This window comes from Poromitra crassiceps, assembly GCF_964638095.1.
Source record: "Poromitra crassiceps genome assembly, chromosome: 15".
NCBI lineage: Eukaryota > Metazoa > Chordata > Actinopteri > Beryciformes > Melamphaidae > Poromitra > Poromitra crassiceps.
In genome coordinates, this window is record NC_139634.1 from 41,416,555 (window position 1) to 41,436,995 (window position 20,441).

The 20,441-nt window shown below is 42.0% G+C and overlaps 1 protein-coding gene across 2 annotated transcripts in view; it reads left to right on the plus strand.

Moving 5' to 3' along the window:
* Nucleotides 1-20,441, plus strand: part of glra1 (glycine receptor, alpha 1) — a gene marked incomplete at both ends in the record, with an annotated part of 228,698 nt that overhangs the window by 33,737 nt on the left and 174,520 nt on the right. Inside the window, one exon of one of the 2 annotated variants that reach the window (XM_083651477.1) lies at nt 15,390-15,559. In XM_083651477.1, the coding sequence (XP_083507603.1) occupies nt 15,390-15,559 (170 nt within the window). The remainder of the gene's footprint in view (nt 1-15,389; nt 15,560-20,441) is intronic. The other variant, XM_083651478.1, reaches the window with a different exon arrangement.

Here is a 20,441-nt window from a genome sequence, read left to right on the forward strand (position 1 = left end):
CATTGCTTTATGAAGCCTCCAGGGTGTCATTTTCACCGTCGCCATCTTGGTTATTTGGAGCCAGAAGTGACATCAATTTGGACGAGAGGAGCCGCTTAGCCGCCTGCTATTGCTCCGTGACCGGCCAGCTGTGTGATGATTGGACAGGCGAGCTGTCAATCACGCACCCAAAACATAGTCTTGCTTTATCGTCTGTTTTACTATAAATGGGGCCATAACATTGAAAGGCCTTAGCTCCTAACACTATTCAGATTTGACTATCTGCATTATTTGTGCGGGACAACTTGTTTACTCGCTCCAAATGTGTCATGTTGCAGTGGGCTGACTCATCATGAGGCAGCAGACTGAGTCCATATCTGTCACTATTTGTGACTGAGTCCCTCGTGTCGACCGCTGTCTGTCCTGATGTCAACTGTATCCTGTTTGCTTTAACTGCACAAAGCCCAAAGCACAGTGGCAGTGGCCAGCTGTAGATAGATATACATTATCTACGTCTGGTGCAAAACTCCTGAAAAGTGGTTAAGGACTGCCCCCTAAGACCGAAACAAAAATGTGTGACAGACATATGAATTGACCAACCACGGACGGCGTGACGCAACTCGTGGGGCGGTACATTTTGAACGATGCACCAATGCGCGCAGAGAGCCGGACTTCCGTAACGGCCAAACTCAGATTTTACTGACTTGTGATTCAGACCCTCCGTCAAACCATTTGGTTTGACCTAGTAAAACTATTTTTTATAAGCATTTAATGAAATGTCTATGGGAAAATAAATTGCGGAGGAAAATCTCTGGTACAGTGCTGAAGCAGGAAGTGACGTTCACTTTGCCTCTCTATGCAATGCTGTGAGAAATATACAATATGTTGCTGCTGTATAAATAAAGGTTTTATTGAGGAAAAAATGCATTTGGTATTGTTTGGAAAATGTTGTATCTTTAATTACAATTAATCGATTGATCGTTAACGTTACCGGTGATCGATTCAGGAATTTGCCGACAATTTGCATTCCTAGTCTGACCACGTGAGAATAAACCACAGTCAGCCCATGGCTGTTTTGAGTAGGGGCATTTGCAAAATGTGTCTTTTTAGTACTGGATGTCTTTGAAATTTAAATATAATTTAAGGGAAAATCAATACTTTTTACAACAATAAAAGTATTATTATTTCTAGATAAATAAATAGGCTAACTAAAATATGAATATATAAAAAATAATCATAATTGTTTAATCTCGATGATATTTTTTTTCATAATTGTGGGAATCCGAAATTGTAATTGAGATTAAAATCCGATTAATTGAGCAGCCCTACTATCGGACCCAACAGAACGACATAACACCCCAGCACAGCTGCCAAATAATCTCTCACACACACACACACACACACACACAGACACGCGTGCACGCACGCAAACAGAGGAGGGTGGGTAAACTCTGTTTCACAAATGTAAAGCCTATAATGACTGCATGCGGATATTGGTGAAAAAACCCAGGTGGACCATTAGTGCTAGTGAGCTGTTTTGTAAGGCAGGAGTCAACACTCTTCAGGCGCTCTTGAGACATCTGTAGTTTACACATTTATTTGTCGACTGAATGTTTCTCAGAATGCAATTATCACGCTGACTAATCCAGTTTTATTACTGAGATGCCATTCTCATATATGGAAATATTGCTATAGAGCCTTTCCTAGTTTTATCGTCTGTTGTTAATTGTTGTATGTGTTTGTTTTTAGGAACTAGTGTCCACCAATAAAGTTGATGATGATGATGATAAAGATGGATGAATGGGGTTTAGATGGGTTTACCCTCCACTACACACCCTGTTTGTATCACACCATTTAGCCTTTAGCTAATGCTTGCTACTTTCCAACAGCAACATCATCATTCAGCAGACAGAGCGATGATGGCATGATTTATTCAGCGTTCAGTTATTTTCAGTAGGCCACGCTCATCAATATCATCACTGATGACCGTTATAATGTCATTATCAGCGTTAACATTCAGGATCATTTACAACATAGCCACCAACCTCATTAACGCCAGACAGACAGAAGGAGGAGGGTGTGTGTGTGTGTGTGTGTGTGTGTGTGTGTGTGTGTGTGTGTGTGTGTGTGTGTGTGTGTGTGTGTGTGTGGTCATGTGACCAGGTGGGCAGCTTGGCCGGTGACCTCACGGCCAGGGCGACCGGCTGGTAGCAGCATGAAGTCTGGTGTGTGTGTGTGTGTGTGTGTGTGGAGTCTGGAGAGAGGCAGTAGCCAAAGCTCATTTGTGACATGCTCTGGTGAAAGGGGTAAGAAGTAACAACCGTCAAATCACAGACTGTTGTTGTTGTTTAGACGTTGTCGTTATTTCAACATTTTGTTTTGAACTTTTTGTTAATATTCTGCACGTCTAGATGTTGAAGAATGCACTCGATATATCAAACAAGGAGCTAGCTCGTATCCGTTTGTGAGGCCAATACAGAAGTAACTTAAACCTGCACTTTCGAATGGTCTGCAGGGGGCGACTCCACTTTCTTCAAAATAAGTCAAATTACATGGAAGTGAATGGAAAAATGGCCCTACTTCTCAATTGATTTAAGCCTCAGTAAACACTTTCCTGGTGAGATTATGGTCTGAATCACTAGCCAATTTGAGTCAAATAGACGATAATAAGCAGACTATGTTTCGGGGGAAAGTGATTGACAGGTCGTCTGTCCAGTGATCGCGCAGCTCGGCAATCATCAAAGCAGGCGGCGCTGCGGCTCTTCTCGTCACTTCTGCCTTAAAATAACAAAGATGGCGACGGTGAAAATGCGATCCTAAACCTGTGCAGAATGATGTCTCTGTAGAATGATGTCTGTACAGAGTTTGACACTAGAAGGTTGTTTTCACTGTGTAGAATGATGTCTGTACAGAATGATGTCTGTGCAGAGTGTGACACTAGAAGGTTGTTTTCACTGTGTAGAATGATGTCTGTACAGAGTCTGACACTAGAAGGTTGTTTTCACTGTGCAGAATGATGTCTGTACAGAGTCTGACACTAGAAGGTTGTTTTCACTGTGTAGAATGATGTCTGTACAGAGTCTGACACTAGAAGGTTGTTTTCACTGTGCAGAATGATGTCTGTACAGAGTGTGACACTAGAAGGTTGTTTTCACTGTGTAGAATGATGTCTGTACAGAGTGTGACACTAGAAGGTTGTTTTCACTGTGTAGAATGATGTCTGTACAGAGTCTGACACTAGAAGGTTGTTTTCACTGTGCAGAATGATGTCTGTACAGAGTCTGACACTAGAAGGTTGTTTTCACTGTGTAGAATGATGTCTGTACAGAGTCTGACACTAGAAGGTTGTTTTCACTGTGCAGAATGATGTCTGTACAGAGTCTGACACTAGAAGGCTGTTTTCACTGTGCAGAATGATGTCTGTACAGAGTCTGACACTAGAAGGTTGTTTTCACTGTGTAGAATGATGTCTGTACAGAGTCTGACACTAGAAGGTTGTTTTCACTGTGTAGAATGATGTCTGTACAGAGTCTGACACTAGAAGGTTGTTTTCACTGTGCAGAATGATGTCTGTACAGAGTCTGACACTAGAAGGTTGTTTTCACTGTGCAGAATGATGTCTGTACAGAGTGTGACACTAGAAGGTTGTTTTCACTGTGTAGAATGATGTCTGTACAGAGTCTGACACTAGAAGGTTGTTTTCACTGTGTAGAATGATGTCTGTACAGAGTCTGACACTAGAAGGTTGTTTTCACTGTGCAGAATGATGTCTGTACAGAGTCTGACACTAGAAGGTTGTTTTCACTGTGTAGAATGATGTCTGTACAGAGTCTGACACTAGAAGGTTGTTTTCACTGTGCAGAATGATGTCTGTACAGAGTCTGACACTAGAAGGTTGGTTTCACTGTAGAATGATGTCTGTACATAGTTTGACACTAGAAGGTTGTTTTCACTGTGTAGAATGATGTCTGTACAGTCTGACACTAGAAGGTTGTTTTCACTGTGTAGAATGATGTCTGTACAGAGTCTGACACTAGAAGGTTGTTTTCACTGTGTAGAATGATGTCTGTACAGAGTGTGACACTAGAAGGTTGTTTTCACTGTGCAGAATGATGTCTGTACAGAGTCTGACACTAGAAGGTTGTTTTCACTGTGCAGAATGATGTCTGTACAGAGTCTGACACTAGAAGGTTGTTTTCACTGTGTAGAATTATGTCTGTACAGAGTTTGACACTAGAAGGTTGTTTTCACTGTGTAGAATGATGTCTGTAGAGAGTCTGACACTAGAAGGTTGTTTCACTGTGTAGAATGATGTCTGTACAGAGTGTGACACTAGAAGGTTGTTTTCACTGTGTAGAATGATGTCTGTACAGAGTGTGACACTAGAAGGTTGTTTTCACTGTGTAGAATGATGTCTGTACAGAGTGTGACACTAGAAGGTTGTTTTCACTGTGCAGAATGATGTCTGTACAGAGTCTGACACTAGAAGGTTGTTTTCACTGTGTAGAATGATGTCTGTACAGAGTCTGGCACTAGAAGGTTGTTTCACTGTGTAGAATGATGTCTGTACAGAGTGTGACACTAGAAGGTTGTTTTCACTGTGCAGAATGATGTCTGTACAGAGTCTGACACTAGAAGGTTGTTTTCACTGTGCAGAATGATGTCTGTACAGAGTCTGACACGAGAAGGTTGTTTACACTGTGCAGAATGATGTCTGTACAGAGTGTGACACTAGAAGGTTGTTTTCACTGTGTAGAATGATGTCTGTACAGAGTGTGACACTAGAAGGTTGTTTTCACTGTGCAGAATGATGTCTGTACAGAGTGTGACACTAGAAGGTTGTTTTCACTGTGCAGAATGATGTCTGTACAGAGTGTGACACTAGAAGGTTGTTTTCACTGTGTAGAATTATGTCTGTACAGAGTGTGACACTAGAAGGTTGTTTTCACTGTGCAGAATGATGTCTGTACAGAGTGTGACACTAGAAGGTTGTTTTCACTGTGCAGAATGATGTCTGTACAGAGTGTGACACTAGAAGGTTGTTTTCACTGTGTAGAATGATGTCTGTACAGAGTGTGACACTAGAAGGTTGTTTTCACTGTGTAGAATGATGTCTGTACAGAGTTTGACACTAGAAGGTTGTTTTCACTGTGCAGAATGATGTCTGTACAGAGTCTGACACTAGAAGGTTGTTTTCACTGTGCAGAATGATGTCTGTACAGAGTCTGACACTAGAAGGTTGTTTTCACTGTGTAGAATGATGTCTGTACAGAGTTTGACACTAGAAGGTTGTTTTCACTGTGCAGAATGATGTCTGTACAGAGTGTGACACTAGAAGGTTGTTTTCACTGTATAGAATGATGTCTGTACAGAGTGTGACACTAGAAGGTTGTTTTCACTGTGTAGAATGATGTCTGTACAGAGTCTGACACTAGAAGGTTGTTTTCACTGTGTAGAATGATGTCTGTACAGAGTTTGACACTAGAAGGTTGTTTTCACTGTGCAGAATGATGTCTGTACAGAGTGTGACACTAGAAGGTTGTTTTCACTGTATAGAATGATGTCTGTACAGAGTGTGACACTAGAAGGTTGTTTTCACTGTGTAGAATGATGTCTGTACAGAGTCTGACACTAGAAGGTTGTTTTCACTGTGTAGAATGATGTCTGTACAGAGTTTGACACTAGAAGGTTGTTTTCACTGTATAGAATGATGTCTGTACAGAGTGTGACACTAGAAGGTTGTTTTCACTGTGTAGAATGATGTCTGTACAGAGTCTGACACTAGAAGGTTGTTTTCACTGTGTAGAATGATGTCTGTACAGAGTTTGACACTAGAAGGTTGTTTTCACTGTGTAGAATGATGTCTGTACAGAGTCTGACACTAGAAGGTTGTTTTCACTGTGCAGAATGATGTCTGTACAGAGTCTGACACTAGAAGGTTGTTTTCACTGTGTAGAATGATGTCTGTACAGAGTCTGACACTAGAAGGTTGTTTTCACTGTGTAGAATGATGTCTGTACAGAGTCTGACACTAGAAGGTTGTTTTCACTGTGTAGAATGATGTCTGTACAGAGTCTGACACTAGAAGGTTGTTTTCACTGTGTAGAATGATGTCTGTACAGAGTCTGACACTAGAAGGTTGTTTTCACTGTGTAGAATGATGTCTGTACAGAGTCTGACACTAGAAGGTTGTTTTCACTGTGTAGAATGATGTCTGTACAGAGTCTGACACTAGAAGGTTGTTTTCACTGTATAGAATGATGTCTGTACAGAGTGTGACACTAGAAGGTTGTTTTCACTGTGTAGAATGATGTCTGTACAGAGTCTGACACTAGAAGGTTGTTTTCACTGTGTAGAATGATGTCTGTACAGAGTCTGACACTAGAAGGTTGTTTTCACTGTGTAGAATGATGTCTGTACAGAGTGTGACACTAGAAGGTTGTTTTCACTGTGCAGAATGATGTCTGTACAGAGTGTGACACTAGAAGGTTGTTTTCACTGTATAGAATGATGTCTGTACAGAGTGTGACACTAGAAGGTTGTTTTCACTGTGCAGAATGATGTCTGTACAGAGTCTGACACTAGAAGGTTGTTTTCACTGTGTAGAATGATGTCTGTACAGAGTTTGACACTAGAAGGTTGTTTTCACTGTGCAGAATGATGTCTGTACAGAGTGTGACACTAGAAGGTTGTTTTCACTGTATAGAATGATGTCTGTACAGAGTGTGACACTAGAAGGTTGTTTTCACTGTGTAGAATGATGTCTGTACAGAGTCTGACACTAGAAGGTTGTTTTCACTGTGTAGAATGATGTCTGTACAGAGTTTGACACTAGAAGGTTGTTTTCACTGTGCAGAATGATGTCTGTACAGAGTCTGACACTAGAAGGTTGTTTTCACTGTGTAGAATGATGTCTGTACAGAGTCTGACACTAGAAGGTTGTTTTCACTGTGTAGAATGATGTCTGTACAGAGTCTGACACTAGAAGGTTGTTTTCACTGTATAGAATGATGTCTGTACAGAGTGTGACACTAGAAGGTTGTTTTCACTGTGTAGAATGATGTCTGTACAGAGTCTGACACTAGAAGGTTGTTTTCACTGTGTAGAATGATGTCTGTACAGAGTCTGACACTAGAAGGTTGTTTTCACTGTGTAGAATGATGTCTGTGCAGAATGATGTCTGTACAGAGTCTGACACTAGAAGGTTGTTTTCACTGTGTAGAATGATGTCTGTACAGAGTGTGACACTAGAAGGTTGTTTTCACTGTGTAGAATGATGTCTGTACAGAGTGTGACACTAGAAGGTTGTTTTCACTGTGCAGAATGATGTCTGTGCAGAATGATGTCTGTACAGAGTTTGACACTAGAAGGTTGTTTTCACTGTGCAGAATGATGTCTGTACAGAGTCTGACACTAGAAGGTTGTTTTCACTGTGCAGAATGATGTCTGTACAGAGTTTGACACTAGAAGGTTGTTTTCACTGTGCAGAATGATGTCTGTACAGAGTCTGACACTAGAAGGTTGTTTTCACTGTGCAGAATGATGTCTGTACAGAGTCTGACACTAGAAGGTTGTTTTCACTGTGTAGAATGATGTCTGTGCAGAATGATGTCTGTACAGAGTTTGACACTAGAAGGTTGTTTTCACTGTGCAGAATGATGTCTGTACAGAGTCTGACACTAGAAGGTTGTTTTCACTGTGCAGAATGATGTCTGTACAGAGTCTGACACTAGAAGGTTGTTTTCACTGTGTAGAATGATGTCTGTGCAGAGTCTGACACTAGAAGGTTGTTTTCACTGTGTAGAATGATGTCTGTACAGAGTCTGACACTAGAAGGTTGTTTTCACTGTGTAGAATGATGTCTGTACAGAGTGTGACACTAGAAGGTTGTTTTCACTGTGTAGAATGATGTCTGTGCAGAATGATGTCTGTACAGAGTTTGACACTAGAAGGTTGTTTTCACTGTGTAGAATGATGTCTGTACAGAGTGTGACACTAGAAGGTTGTTTTCACTGTGTAGAATGATGTCTGTACAGAGTGTGACACTAGAAGGTTGTTTTCACTGTGTAGAATGATGTCTGTGCAGAATGATGTCTGTACAGAGTTTGACACTAGAAGGTTGTTTTCACTGTGCAGAATGATGTCTGTACAGAGTTTGACACTAGAAGGTTGTTTTCACTGTGCAGAATGCTGTCTGTACAGAGTGTGACACTAGAAGGTTGTTTTCACTGTGTAGAATGATGTCTGTACAGAGTGTGACACTAGAAGGTTGTTTTCACTGTGCAGAATGATGTCTGTGCAGAATGATGTCTGTACAGAGTTTGACACTAGAAGGTTGTTTTCACTGTGCAGAATGATGTCTGTACAGAGTCTGACACTAGAAGGTTGTTTTCACTGTGCAGAATGATGTCTGTACAGAGTTTGACACTAGAAGGTTGTTTTCACTGTGCAGAATGATGTCTGTACAGAGTCTGACACTAGAAGGTTGTTTTCACTGTGTAGAATGATGTCTGTGCAGAATGATGTCTGTACAGAGTTTGACACTAGAAGGTTGTTTTCACTGTGCAGAATGATGTCTGTACAGAGTTTGACACTAGCAGGTTGTTTTCACTGTGTAGAATGATGTCTGTACAGAGTCTGACACTAGAAGGTTGTTTTCACTGTGTAGAATGATGTCTGTGCAGAATGATGTCTGTACAGAGTTTGACACTAGAAGGTTGTTTTCACTGTGCAGAATGATGTCTGTACAGAGTGTGACACTAGAAGGTTGTTTTCACTGTGTAGAATGATGTCTGTACAGAGTTTGACACTAGAAGGTTGTTTTCACTGTGCAGAATGATGTCTGTGCAGAATGATGTCTGTACAGAGTTTGACACTAGAAGGTTGTTTTCACTGTGCAGAATGATGTCTGTACAGAGTTTGACACTAGAAGGTTGTTTTCACTGTGCAGAATGATGTCTGTACAGAGTCTGACACTAGAAGGTTGTTTTCACTGTGCAGAATGATGTCTGTACAGAGTCTGACACTAGAAGGTTGTTTTCACTGTGCAGAATGATGTCTGTACAGAGTCTGACACTAGAAGGTTGTTTTCACTGTATAGAATGATGTCTGTACAGAGTCTGACACTAGAAGGTTGTTTTCACTGTGCAGAATGATGTCTGTGCAGAATGATGTCTGTACAGAATGATGTCTGTACAGAATGATGTCTGTGCAGAATGATGTCTGTGCAGAATGATGTCTGTGCAGAATGATGTCTGTGCAGAATGATGTCTGTGCAGAATGATGTCTGTGCAGAATGATGTCTGTACAGAATGATGTCTGTGTAGAATGATGTCTGTGCAGAATGATGTCTGTACAGAATGATGTCTGTGCAGAATGATGTCTGTGCAGAGTTTGACAGGCAGTTTTCACAATCGTCTGCTGAAAGTGGAAAGTCTCTCTGAGCTCACTACTGAAAAGGTTTCAGTGTTTCATTTTCAACCAGCATGACATCATGACATCACTAATACCGGAGCCAATCCCTGTCCAGTATTCAGCAGTTAAAGCCCTTGATTGCATGCGATTGGCTTAGATAACCGTGATTGGTTGCTTTGGCATTTTTAATGAGGCAGAGTGAGGGGAAGTCATTTTCTGGATTTTAACTTTTTTTGTGGGAAAAACCATCAGACACAAATTATTATTCAAAGTAGAGTATTTTATGAACATCTTAAAACATGACCGGGTCTAAAGCTGTTTTACTTCCCAAACACCATTGTTAAAGTTGGAACGCTGGAAAAGGCGGTGATCTTTTCAAATTAACCTCCGCTTTGTTTGAAATGTACGTTGAGATTATACTGTACGTACCCCTGGTGGGCAGACACAGCCCCCCCTACTGGATGCTCCCTGCGGTGCCCAGCATGATTTGTTGCCCAATGTTTTTCACTGGGCAAATTGGTTGAATGGCAAATGTGTGTGTCTGTGTGTGTGTGTGTGAGAGAGAGAGAGAGAGAGAGAGAGAGAGAGAGAGAGAGAGAGAGAGAGAGAGAGAGAGAGAGAGAGAGAGAGAGAGAGAGAGAGAGAGAGAGAGAGAGAGAGAGTGTGTGTCTGTCTGTGTGTGTGTGTGAGAGAGAGTGTGTGTGTGTGAGAGAGAGAGAGAGAGAGTGTGTATTTGCGTGTGTGTGTGTGTCTGTGTGAGAGAGTGTGTGTGTGTGTATCTGCGTGTGTGTCTGTGAGAGAGAGAGTGTGTGTGTGTGTCTGTGTATCTGCGTGTGTGTCTGTGAGAGAGAGAGAGAGTGTGTGTGTGTGTCTGAGAGAGAGAGAGTGTGTGTGTGTGTGTCTGTGAGAGAGAGAGAGAGTGTGTGTGTGTGTGTGTGTGTGTGTGTGTGTGCGCGCGTGCGTGCTTGCATGCATCGCATACAATAAAACAATATACGAACAGGCTCAGACACAGGAAAAGGAAAGAAAGGAGGAAACAAATACATCAACATTCAACATTACAACACGGTGTTATCAGTGCATATGGGTGCTTATATGTTTGTGGGGAAAATGTGCCTGGGATCCCGCGCACGGGGTCCATGAGATACCAGCAGGACGAGCCATCCATCACCCCTAACACTCAGTCACTGGTCGTTCTTAACCTCGTCAAAGTAGGCCAAACATGTGTCCCAGATAGTTGAGAACCTTCCAAGCGAGTTGGTTCTCAGGGACCTGAGTCTCTCCATCTGTATAACAGAGATCATGTCCATCAGCCACACCTGAAAAGAAGGTGAAGAGGGGGACTTCCATTCCTTCAGAATTAGTCTTTTGTTGAAGATCTTTATATAGAGGCAGTCAGCATATGTGTTAATCTTAATGTTAATGTGTTAGGTTTGTTCAGTCTCTCCGTGTGAAGATCTTTATATAGAGGCAGTCAGTCAGATGTGTTAATGTGTTAGGTTTGTTCAGTCTCTCCATGTGAAGATCTTTATATAGAGGCAGTCAGTCAGATGTGTTAATGTGTTAGGTTTGTTCAGTCTCTCCGTGTGAAGATCTTTATATAGAGGCAGTCAGTCAGATGTGTTAATGTGTTAGGTTTGTTCAGTCTCTCCATGTGAAGATCTTTATATAGAGGCAGTCAGTCAGATGTGTTAATGTGTTAGGTTTGTCCAGTCTCTCCGTGTGAAGATCTCTATATAGAGGCAGTCAGTCAGATGTGTTAATGTGTCTCAGTTTGTCCAGTCTCTCCGTGTGAAGATCTTTATATAGAGGCAGTCGGTCAGATGTGTTAATGTGTTAGGTTTGTTCAGTCTCTCCATGTGAAGATCTTTATATAGAGGCAGTCAGTCAGATGTGTTAATGTGTTAGGTTTGTTCAGTCTCTCCATGTGAAGATCTTTATATAGAGGCAGTCAGTCAGATGTGTTAATGTGTTAGGTTTGTTCAGTCTCTCCATGTGAAGATCTTTATATAGAGGCAGTCAGTCAGATGTGTTAATGTGTTAGGTTTGTTCAGTCTCTCCGTGTGAAGATCTTTATATAGAGGCAGTCAGTCAGATGTGTTAATGTGTTAGGTTTGTTCAGTCTCTCCATGTGAAGATCTTTATATAGAGGCAGTCAGTCAGATGTGTTAATGTGTTAGGTTTGTTCAGTCTCTCCATGTGAAGATCTTTATATAGAGGCAGTCAGTCAGATGTGTTAATGTGTTAGGTTTGTTCAGTCTCTCTGTGTGAAGATCTTTATATAGAGGCAGTCAGTCAGATGTGTTAATGTGTTAGGTTTGTTCAGTCTCTCCGTGTGAAGATCTTTATATAGAGGCAGTCAGTCAGATGTGTTAATGTGTTAGGTTTGTTCAGTCTCTCCGTGTGAAGATCTTTATATAGAGGCAGTCTGTCAGATGTGTTAATGTGTTAGGTTTGTTCAGTCTCTCCGTGTGAAGATCTCTATATAGAGGCAGTCAGTCAGATGTGTTAATGTGTCTCAGTTTGTCCAGTCTCTCCGTGTGAAGATCTTTATATAGAGGCAGTCGGTCAGATGTGTTAATGTGTTAGGTTTGTTCAGTCTCTCCATGTGAAGATCTTTATATAGAGGCAGTCTGTCAGATGTCTTAATGTGTCTCAGTTTGTTCAGTCTCTCCATGTGAAGATCTTTATATAGAGGCAGTCAGTCAGATGTGTTAATGTGTCTCAGTTTGTCCAGTCTCTCCGTGTGAAGATCTTTATATAGAGGCAGTCGGTCAGATGTGTTAATGTTAATTTGTTAACGTGTTAATGGTAATGTGTTAATGTTAATGTTTAATAGCTTTGTTCAGTATCTTCGTGTGGATATCTTTATATAGAGGCAGTCGGTCAGATGTGTTCATGTTCATGAGTTCATGTTCATGTGAATGTGTTAATGTGAATGTGTTAATGTAATAGGTTTGTTCAGTGTGGAGATCTTTATATAGAGGCAGTCAGTCAGATGAAATGGGGCAGCACAGCACAGCAGGTATTTATAGCAGCGGACACACTGCATGCTCTCTATGCTGCTCTCTATGCTGTGCCGTTTCTTCAGGCACATTCAGGAATTACGCAACAAAAGACAATGTACAGTATAAATGTCCGCTCATGTCAAAGTCCATTTGTATTTCCATGAGCTCACCCTCACTCTGTTACTGAGACAGTAGACGGGGGGTTGGAGGGGTCAAACAAAAGTCACTTTGAATTAAACTGATTCAAGTATTTTATTTGACTCGGGGATATCATGTATCCAGTAAACTGAATGAAAGAACATACAATGAACATACAATGTAATGGAAAGTGAAGTTACTCACCCCCGAAGCAAACATACAAATGACATGATCATCCTTGATGTTGGTCTTAAATGTAAAGAAAAGATGACAAGCAAACTGTACATGGCAGAATGAACAAAGTCAGCAAACACACAAGATGTAATAAATAAAAGGATTTAACATTCATGTGCGTGTGTGTGTGTGTGTGTGTGTGTGTGTGTGTGTGTGTATTAAGACAATAGTACAACAGGGTATTGTAGGCAAGCCATCTTTCAATTGTTCCTGCCAACATGTGTCGTAGCAGGGAGCTAATTCATCTTTCTTTCTTTCTTTCTTTCTCTGGAGGTACTCATCTGTCTACATTTGAGCTTGACCACTTACGTGTGTCTGTGTGTGTTACTGACATTTAGCACTGTAGTGTGTGTTTCCATGAGGTAAAGGGCATAGTGGTGAGCTGACATTATGCAGAGAGCATCTAACGAGCATGATGGGCTTAACGAGGTTTGGAAGTGAGCTGTGGAAATACCACGGCCTTATGGTCAAATCAATGGCTCTCCTCTAGAGATGATCCAAGTCTCACTCATGTGGAAGCCTCTCGCCAGAGTTGAGCTGTTGCAGGAAGACAAAGGTGGAAAGTGAGAGTTGGAGAGAGGAGTGCCGCGAGCAGTTGGTTGTGTTGGAGTCATTGATGGAATTTCCTAACCTCAGAAGGCTGGCAACCTCCCTGTGTGTTATATGGACCAACAAACTTCACCTACAGTAGGTTTCATTTGGCATGAAGGTGAGCTATATTTAGAATCGGGAGAGAACATAGAACATTTCACTCCGAGGGTTAAGCAAAAGTTAAAAAAAAAAAAAAAAACAATACAGAAAAAACATTTTCTTTAAATCCGCGATTTCTTTCTTTATTTCAAATTGTTTTTATTCGTTTGTAAGCAATACAAACAAGAAAAAACAAAACCCGTAGAAGACAGACAATACAAAATAGGTGCATGGTTGCATGATGTCATACATGTATACAATCTCCTGAATAATTGTGATGGAATGACAACCAAGTGTAAAAATAAATAAAACCAAAATAATAGAGAACAGGAAATCCGCGATTTCTTTAACGTTTTGGTCCGAGTGAAATGTTATGTGGTCTCTCCTGTTTCTAAATATATCTGAACCGTTTGGTTTGACGAAGTAAAACTATTTTTTATAAGCATTTTACGAAATGTCTATGGGAAAATAAATGGCGGATGAAAAGCTCTGGTACAGTGGTGCTGAAGCAGGAAGTGATGTTCCACTTTGGCTCTCTATATGATGACAGAGTGTTTTTTTGGATGAAGTATTCCTTTAACACAGCATCACTGAAAAGACAGTTTCAGGTAGGAGGGATAACAGGGTGATTTCTGCATCAACACACACAGGCTGATCATGTAGAATACATCCTCTCCATGTGTTGTTGCTATTTGAAAGTGAAGAAGTTGCAGCTAAAGATTCTTCAGTCAGAATCGTATTAGCTGCAGCCTCTCCCCCTCCTCCCTGCAGTCAGGACAGTAACGTCTTTGTTGGTGCCTGTAAAGTCAAGGACAAACTCAAGTACCTCCATCATCTTCTATTCACTCTCATTTCTCTCAAAGAGGCCTTGATACAGTATCTCCCCCCTCGCCTCTTCATATAGCTTATTTCTTTCCGCAGCACTTTTCTCTTATACTCCAGACACACAAGCCGATATAGTCTGCTGCCGGCCGCTGGGCCGCCAGCGAGCGTCTGTGGCCATCGTCTTTGTGGACATTTCAACATGTTGAATCGCCATCGGACCGTCAGTGAGAGAAATCACTCTGATTTGCTGGTCAGCTGGTTAAGCAAATACGGTAGTACCATCCAGCGGACGGTAGTACCACCCTGGTTTTGGGGTAGGGTCGCCTGACCCCCAACCCCTTTTTGGGGGGGTCAGCGACCCCTAACAATAACCATAACCACACCCACCCAATGCCTAAACCTAAAGACGCACCTCCCCAATGTCTAAACCTGTTGCCACTAGTTCTTTGATGTTGGCTTGGTGTGTTCCAGCACTTGCAGGATCATTCCATGGTGCTGTCGCGAAGCGGACGGTGTCTCGGAGATGGAAGGCTCCTCGTACCTTGCCAGTTGAGCGATGGGCTTATTTGGCTGTGGACTTGGCTGGGCCAAGTCCAAGAGTTAAACCCAAGAGTTAAACCCTGCGTGGAGATGTTGGTGGGCCACATGCACGGTGCTAAAGTGGAAAGCTGTTAGCTCTTGGGATATATTCATTGAAGCCGTGCGGGTGGGCCGCCGGTGTCGCCATGTGGCGACCCATTTTGGTTCTTGCTTTGTGGGTCGGGGGTCCTGTGAGGAGGGGGGATATGTCTGTGTATATGTTTGGTTGTCTGTGTGTATGTATGATTTTGGTGTTTTATGTGGTTTCTGTATCGTTGTTGTTTTGTGTTTTGAAAAAAAAAAAATGAAGAAGCTGGTCACACACAATAAATCATTCTTTGGTGACAGTTTCAAAGGTACCCTAAAATGTATGTATTACGACAATCTGATCTCGCGTTCATATATCTCTCTCCTCTCTCTCTCTGTAGCCTATTATGTCTTTGTAATCCGATCTCAACTCTCTCTCTCTCTCTTCATCTCTCTAACCTCCCTTTACCTTTTTTCTCTCCTCTCTCGCTCCAGCTTGGCCGCGTCGAAAGAAGCGGCGGCGAGGAAGGCCGCCTCCCCGATGGCGCCCTCCGAGTTCCTGGACAAACTCATGGGCAAAGTGTCGGGCTACGACGCCAGAATCCGACCCAACTTTAAAGGTAGGAGTTTTGCCCCCGAGACTCGGTCGGACGAGACAGAGGAAGGTGACCAGACATGCTCCTGAAAAGACTTGTCAACACTGTATCTGTATCTGTGTCTGTTGTCTCTGCACTTCCTCACCTTGTTGTCTTATTGCCTTTTTAAAAGGGTTTAGCCGAGACAATGTCAGACCAAGAGAGGTTTGTATTCACTTTGTAAAAAAAAAGAAAAAAGAGGAAAAAACAACTTTACCTGTAAATGTTATTGACATGCTCTTGTTGTATGACCACTGTTTGATCAATCTGGGCACCCAGAGTCGATCAGTCCGATGACTAATAACGACAGACGGCCAATATTTCGCGGTCTCCGGTGTAGAGCGCCCACCCGCGCCAACACTTCCTCTTCCGTCTTAACATTGTTTACAGTCCGATTGACGCGAGAGCGAAGTTGGAGTTGATCGATCGATACTCGTAGGTGTTTTTAGGTCCAGATGACATTTTGGGCGAATCGTTCTAAACGGATCGCCTTCGTCGGAACTGTAAACAACGACGAAGGCGGACGTATCGGGCGCGGACGTCGTCCGCTCTACACCGGACAACTCCCAAAATATCAACCGTCTTGTCCCAGAGTCTGATTACAGACTGTGGGTGCCCCAGATTGCTGTTTGATTGACGTGATGCAGGCTTTTAACCATCTCAATGTTTTCGGTTGTCCTCACTGTCTTGTATTCGCCCCTGTGCAGTGGAGGCCAAAGGTAACTAGCCCATTCTTCAATATCCTAGAGAGAATGAGGCTGTTTCAGGTGTTTTTATTATTTAGAAACCCCTTAAACCCCCTTTTCTTTACTTAACCCCCTCCTCCCCCATCCTGCACTTTTAGCTGAAAACAAACCGTAACATGTAGCTACCATGATATCCCCGTCATGATATTCTTTTGCGAGGATCTATGAGTTATCATGGTACTTATAGGTTGGCTACATCCCTTGGTATCCTTACAGTATCCTTGAGTGCTTGTTATGGTCAAGGTCATGTCATGTGCCTCTTCCTGGAAACCTGCTGCTGCTTCAATATGTTTTCACAAACCCACTCGCCACAATCAAATGTTGGCATTTGACATTTCTGCAACAAAAAAAAACGGACGCGTTGAATCTCAACGTTTGCGTTTCCGACGTTCATTTTAATGTCGCGCTAATTTGAAAACGTCACTCAAATGAAACAACGCGGGTTATGGTTAGGCAACTAAGAGCGTTTCAGTTAGCGTCACATCACAAAAACAATTAAAAATGTGACTTACAGTTTAACCCATTGATACCTGATGCAGCATTTGTGTGTGTATCCCTTTAAGATACACACACCGATTTAAAGGGTTACACACACAAATGAGGGATATACACACAAATGCTGCATCAGGTATCAATGGTTTAAATGTAGACTTTGGAAACGCTGGGGGATCGAACGCCGGTCTCCGGTGTTGAAGGCAAATGTTTCCGCCTTCTGCCACCCCCCGACCGCGACACCCTTTACCGTCCACTGTGCTAATTCAATAGCAGACTGTGGTTAATGACATACACTAGAGGGCTATAGGCTATAACGTTACACGTATCTAGAAATGTTGAAATGGAACATATTTTTGGTTCACAAACGTTGAGAGTCAGCGTATCCGTGAATCGCAGAAAAATGCCACCTTTTTTTGGGACGACTCGGCTGGTTTTCATGATGATGATGATGATGATGATGAAATAATATTCAGCGACCTCTCCCTGAATGGAAGCCCCCATAAAGACACATGTCAGAGGTTTCTTTACATTAGGACTAACAGTCTAAATATTAGTTGATACAGTACAATAGTGTAGAACTGGGGCAACCCTCCATATTCATTAGTCTATGACAGTTGGGGTGGGGGGGGGGATTATAATTATTATTTTTAACTAAAACACTAAAAAGATCATCGGAACGGCCATAATCATATAAACAAAACTGGAATTGGCTCATGCTGCACAAAATACGGTAATATTGGTAATCTAATGTAAAATCATTTCCAAAACAGTCGCAGACTTAAACACGGACCTAATGTGGTAAATTATTTTTAGTGGTGTATATTTTGTTTGCTGTTAGGCCATTCATAGACCCTGAGTGTACAAAGTATTAGTACGTTTGCACCAATCCACTTTAACCCATACTCATACTACTTACTTAACCCGTACTCATACTACTTACTTAACCCGTACTCATACTACTTACTTAACCCTAACTCATACTACTTACTAAAAAAAAATCCATTATTGAAGTACTTGAAGATGCATCATTGCTCCAAATTCCATCAAAATCTGAGCAGCTGCAATCAAAAACGTACATTGCCAAGAACTGAAAGCTAATAGGTCATTCCATTGCAACATCAGCGCCCAGCCGCAGAGCTATGCCTCTGCCATTTTGGCCTGAACATTCAGTCCAGAATGGCAACAGCGCTGTCGAAAAAAGACACCCGAGTTTCATTTCTTGGCTTCGGTAGTTTTTGCCAGCGGTGCAGCAGATGTGGCTTTCACATTTTGACCTTTTAATGACAGCGCTGTCATGCGGCCAATCAGGAAACACGACCAAAATACATGAGCAAGTTTTGTCAAATGTGATGCGTCTTGCTCCTGATTGGTCCAAGCAGTGCCTATGTCATTATCTGGGATGACAACGTGAATTGTCTCCCCCTGTCACTGCACAAAACCCCTAGGAGTCCAGAGATATTATTGCCTGAATATTCCCAAGATATGATCCAAATATTATGTTACTCAATCTATCAATCAACATACTCAATGATACTCTAAATCATGATAGTCACAGATTTCATTTTCAGAGCATTCCAACTCCAGAATGGAACTACTTTATACTGCTACAACCTGGACTTCATGCCATGCCAGATACTATGCCATAAAACCCATCTCATATCCAGAAACTATCGAGTCAGAAATGGACAGCTGTCATATCTGCAGAAGATTCACTATTCATGCCCCTTGTCAGGATATTGTATAGATATGATGACCACCAGTCACCATGTTTGAAGTCCGAACACCAGCGATTTCTGCTGTCTGGAACTTATTTCAATTTCAACATGACAAAAGTGATTTTACTCTAAGTCATCTGATGACATGTGATGAGGATTTAGAGACGTCAGTAGTTTTATTATCAGCTGAAATCAAAACTAGAATCAAAGCGTTTAGCTGGATTGAAGAGGAGGTGTCCCTAATATTTTGTACACTCTGTTTACCGGAGACAAAGCCTGTTCAGCCTGCAGCCTGAGCCATGTTCAGCGATGTCCTCTCTCTCGCTGAGCCCATAATAATGATATAACCCATTATATGGTGATCTCTGTAAGAGGGATATCTGGGCTTGTGCAGGACAGAATGGGGGGGTGGAGGGATTTACCGTGACTAAGCATGTATTACTAAACCTGCTGCGCTGCAAAACAGCCCAAAGTGCTTGCTCCTTCCTGGTCTGCCTGCTGTCTGCTCTGCTGCTCGCTGCCCACAGACAGACAGACAGACAGACAGACAGACGACCGGGAGAGTTTGGGACCTCTGAGGAATTATTTTAGGTGTTTTGTGAAGCGATTCGGGGAGCGTTTTCTCTCTTATACGTCTGATTTCTCCCAGGCGGCGTCGGCCCAAAACAATCCGCCGTGATCTACCGAGCCCAGCGCCGCGCTGACCTTTCCCAAATCAGGATTTAAATAAAAACGTGACAGTTATTTGGATTTATTGTTTTCCCCGTTCTCATAATGCTGCGTAATGAAAAAAATGAAAATGCAGATGAGAGTGCTCTCTAGGCATGCAGAGGATAATAACAATCCTCCGTCTCTTAACGTCAGCGAGCGTTCAGAGAGAGCGTCCACGAAGCGTAACGATTTAAATAATAAAATGCCCCCCGCTGCTTAAATGCGTGTGATATTTTCCCAGCTCATTAAAAAGTCATATCTGTGAATAATCCATGGCTAAGCGTGTGCTGAGGGGCCATCTGCGACGTAGCCGTACATATTCAGGAAGATCAGCATGTCGTCTACTGTCGTCGCTGTCGGGCAGAAACCTTCTGTCTCCAAAAAAGCTATTTTTCACAAGGAAGAAAAAACATTCCTATTTTAACATAGTGTAATAGTAATAACATGAATAATAACCAGTAATGTAACATCTTTTGCTGGTCCAAAGTACCTTTTTGGGTACCCATTAAATCCATTTATATATATATACAGTATATATATATATATATATATATATATATATATATATGTATATGTATATGTATATATATATACAAATGTGTGTGTGTGTGTGTGTGTGTGTGTGTGTGTGTGTGTGTGTGTGTGTGTGTGTGTATGTATGTGTGTGTCTGTGTCTGTGTGTCTGTGTATATATATGAAGAGTTAATTTGCAAAAACAGGTAAACGCCATTCTTAAAATGAACAAACATCTGTTTGATACTCCCTGGAGTGCACATAGAAAACATTATTGAGGTGATTTGTGTGAAAATTATCAGATGAATATGTTTTAGTAATGATTGATAATAAACATTTCCCAAAAATAAACAAATTACAGTATAAATACATCAATATATAAAATGATAAAAAATCCAAACGGAGATACCTGTTTTTGCAAATTAACTCTTCATATATAAAGGCAGAATTTGGAGATACAATGTTTCTGCTCGACAGCGACGTAATGCCAATTGTGTGCGGGACCCGTCGTCGATGCATTGGAGGGGCCGTGAAGGCTGTCAGGTAGACGGGGGAGGGGCCGATGTGAAGGATGTCAGGTCGACGTGGGAGGGGCCGATGTGAAGGCTGTCAGGTCGATGGGGGAGGGGCCGATGTGAAGGCTGTCAGGTCGATGGGGGAGGGGCCTATGTGACGGATGTCAGGTCGACGGGGGAGGGGCCGATGTGAAGGATGTCAGGTCGACGTGGGAGG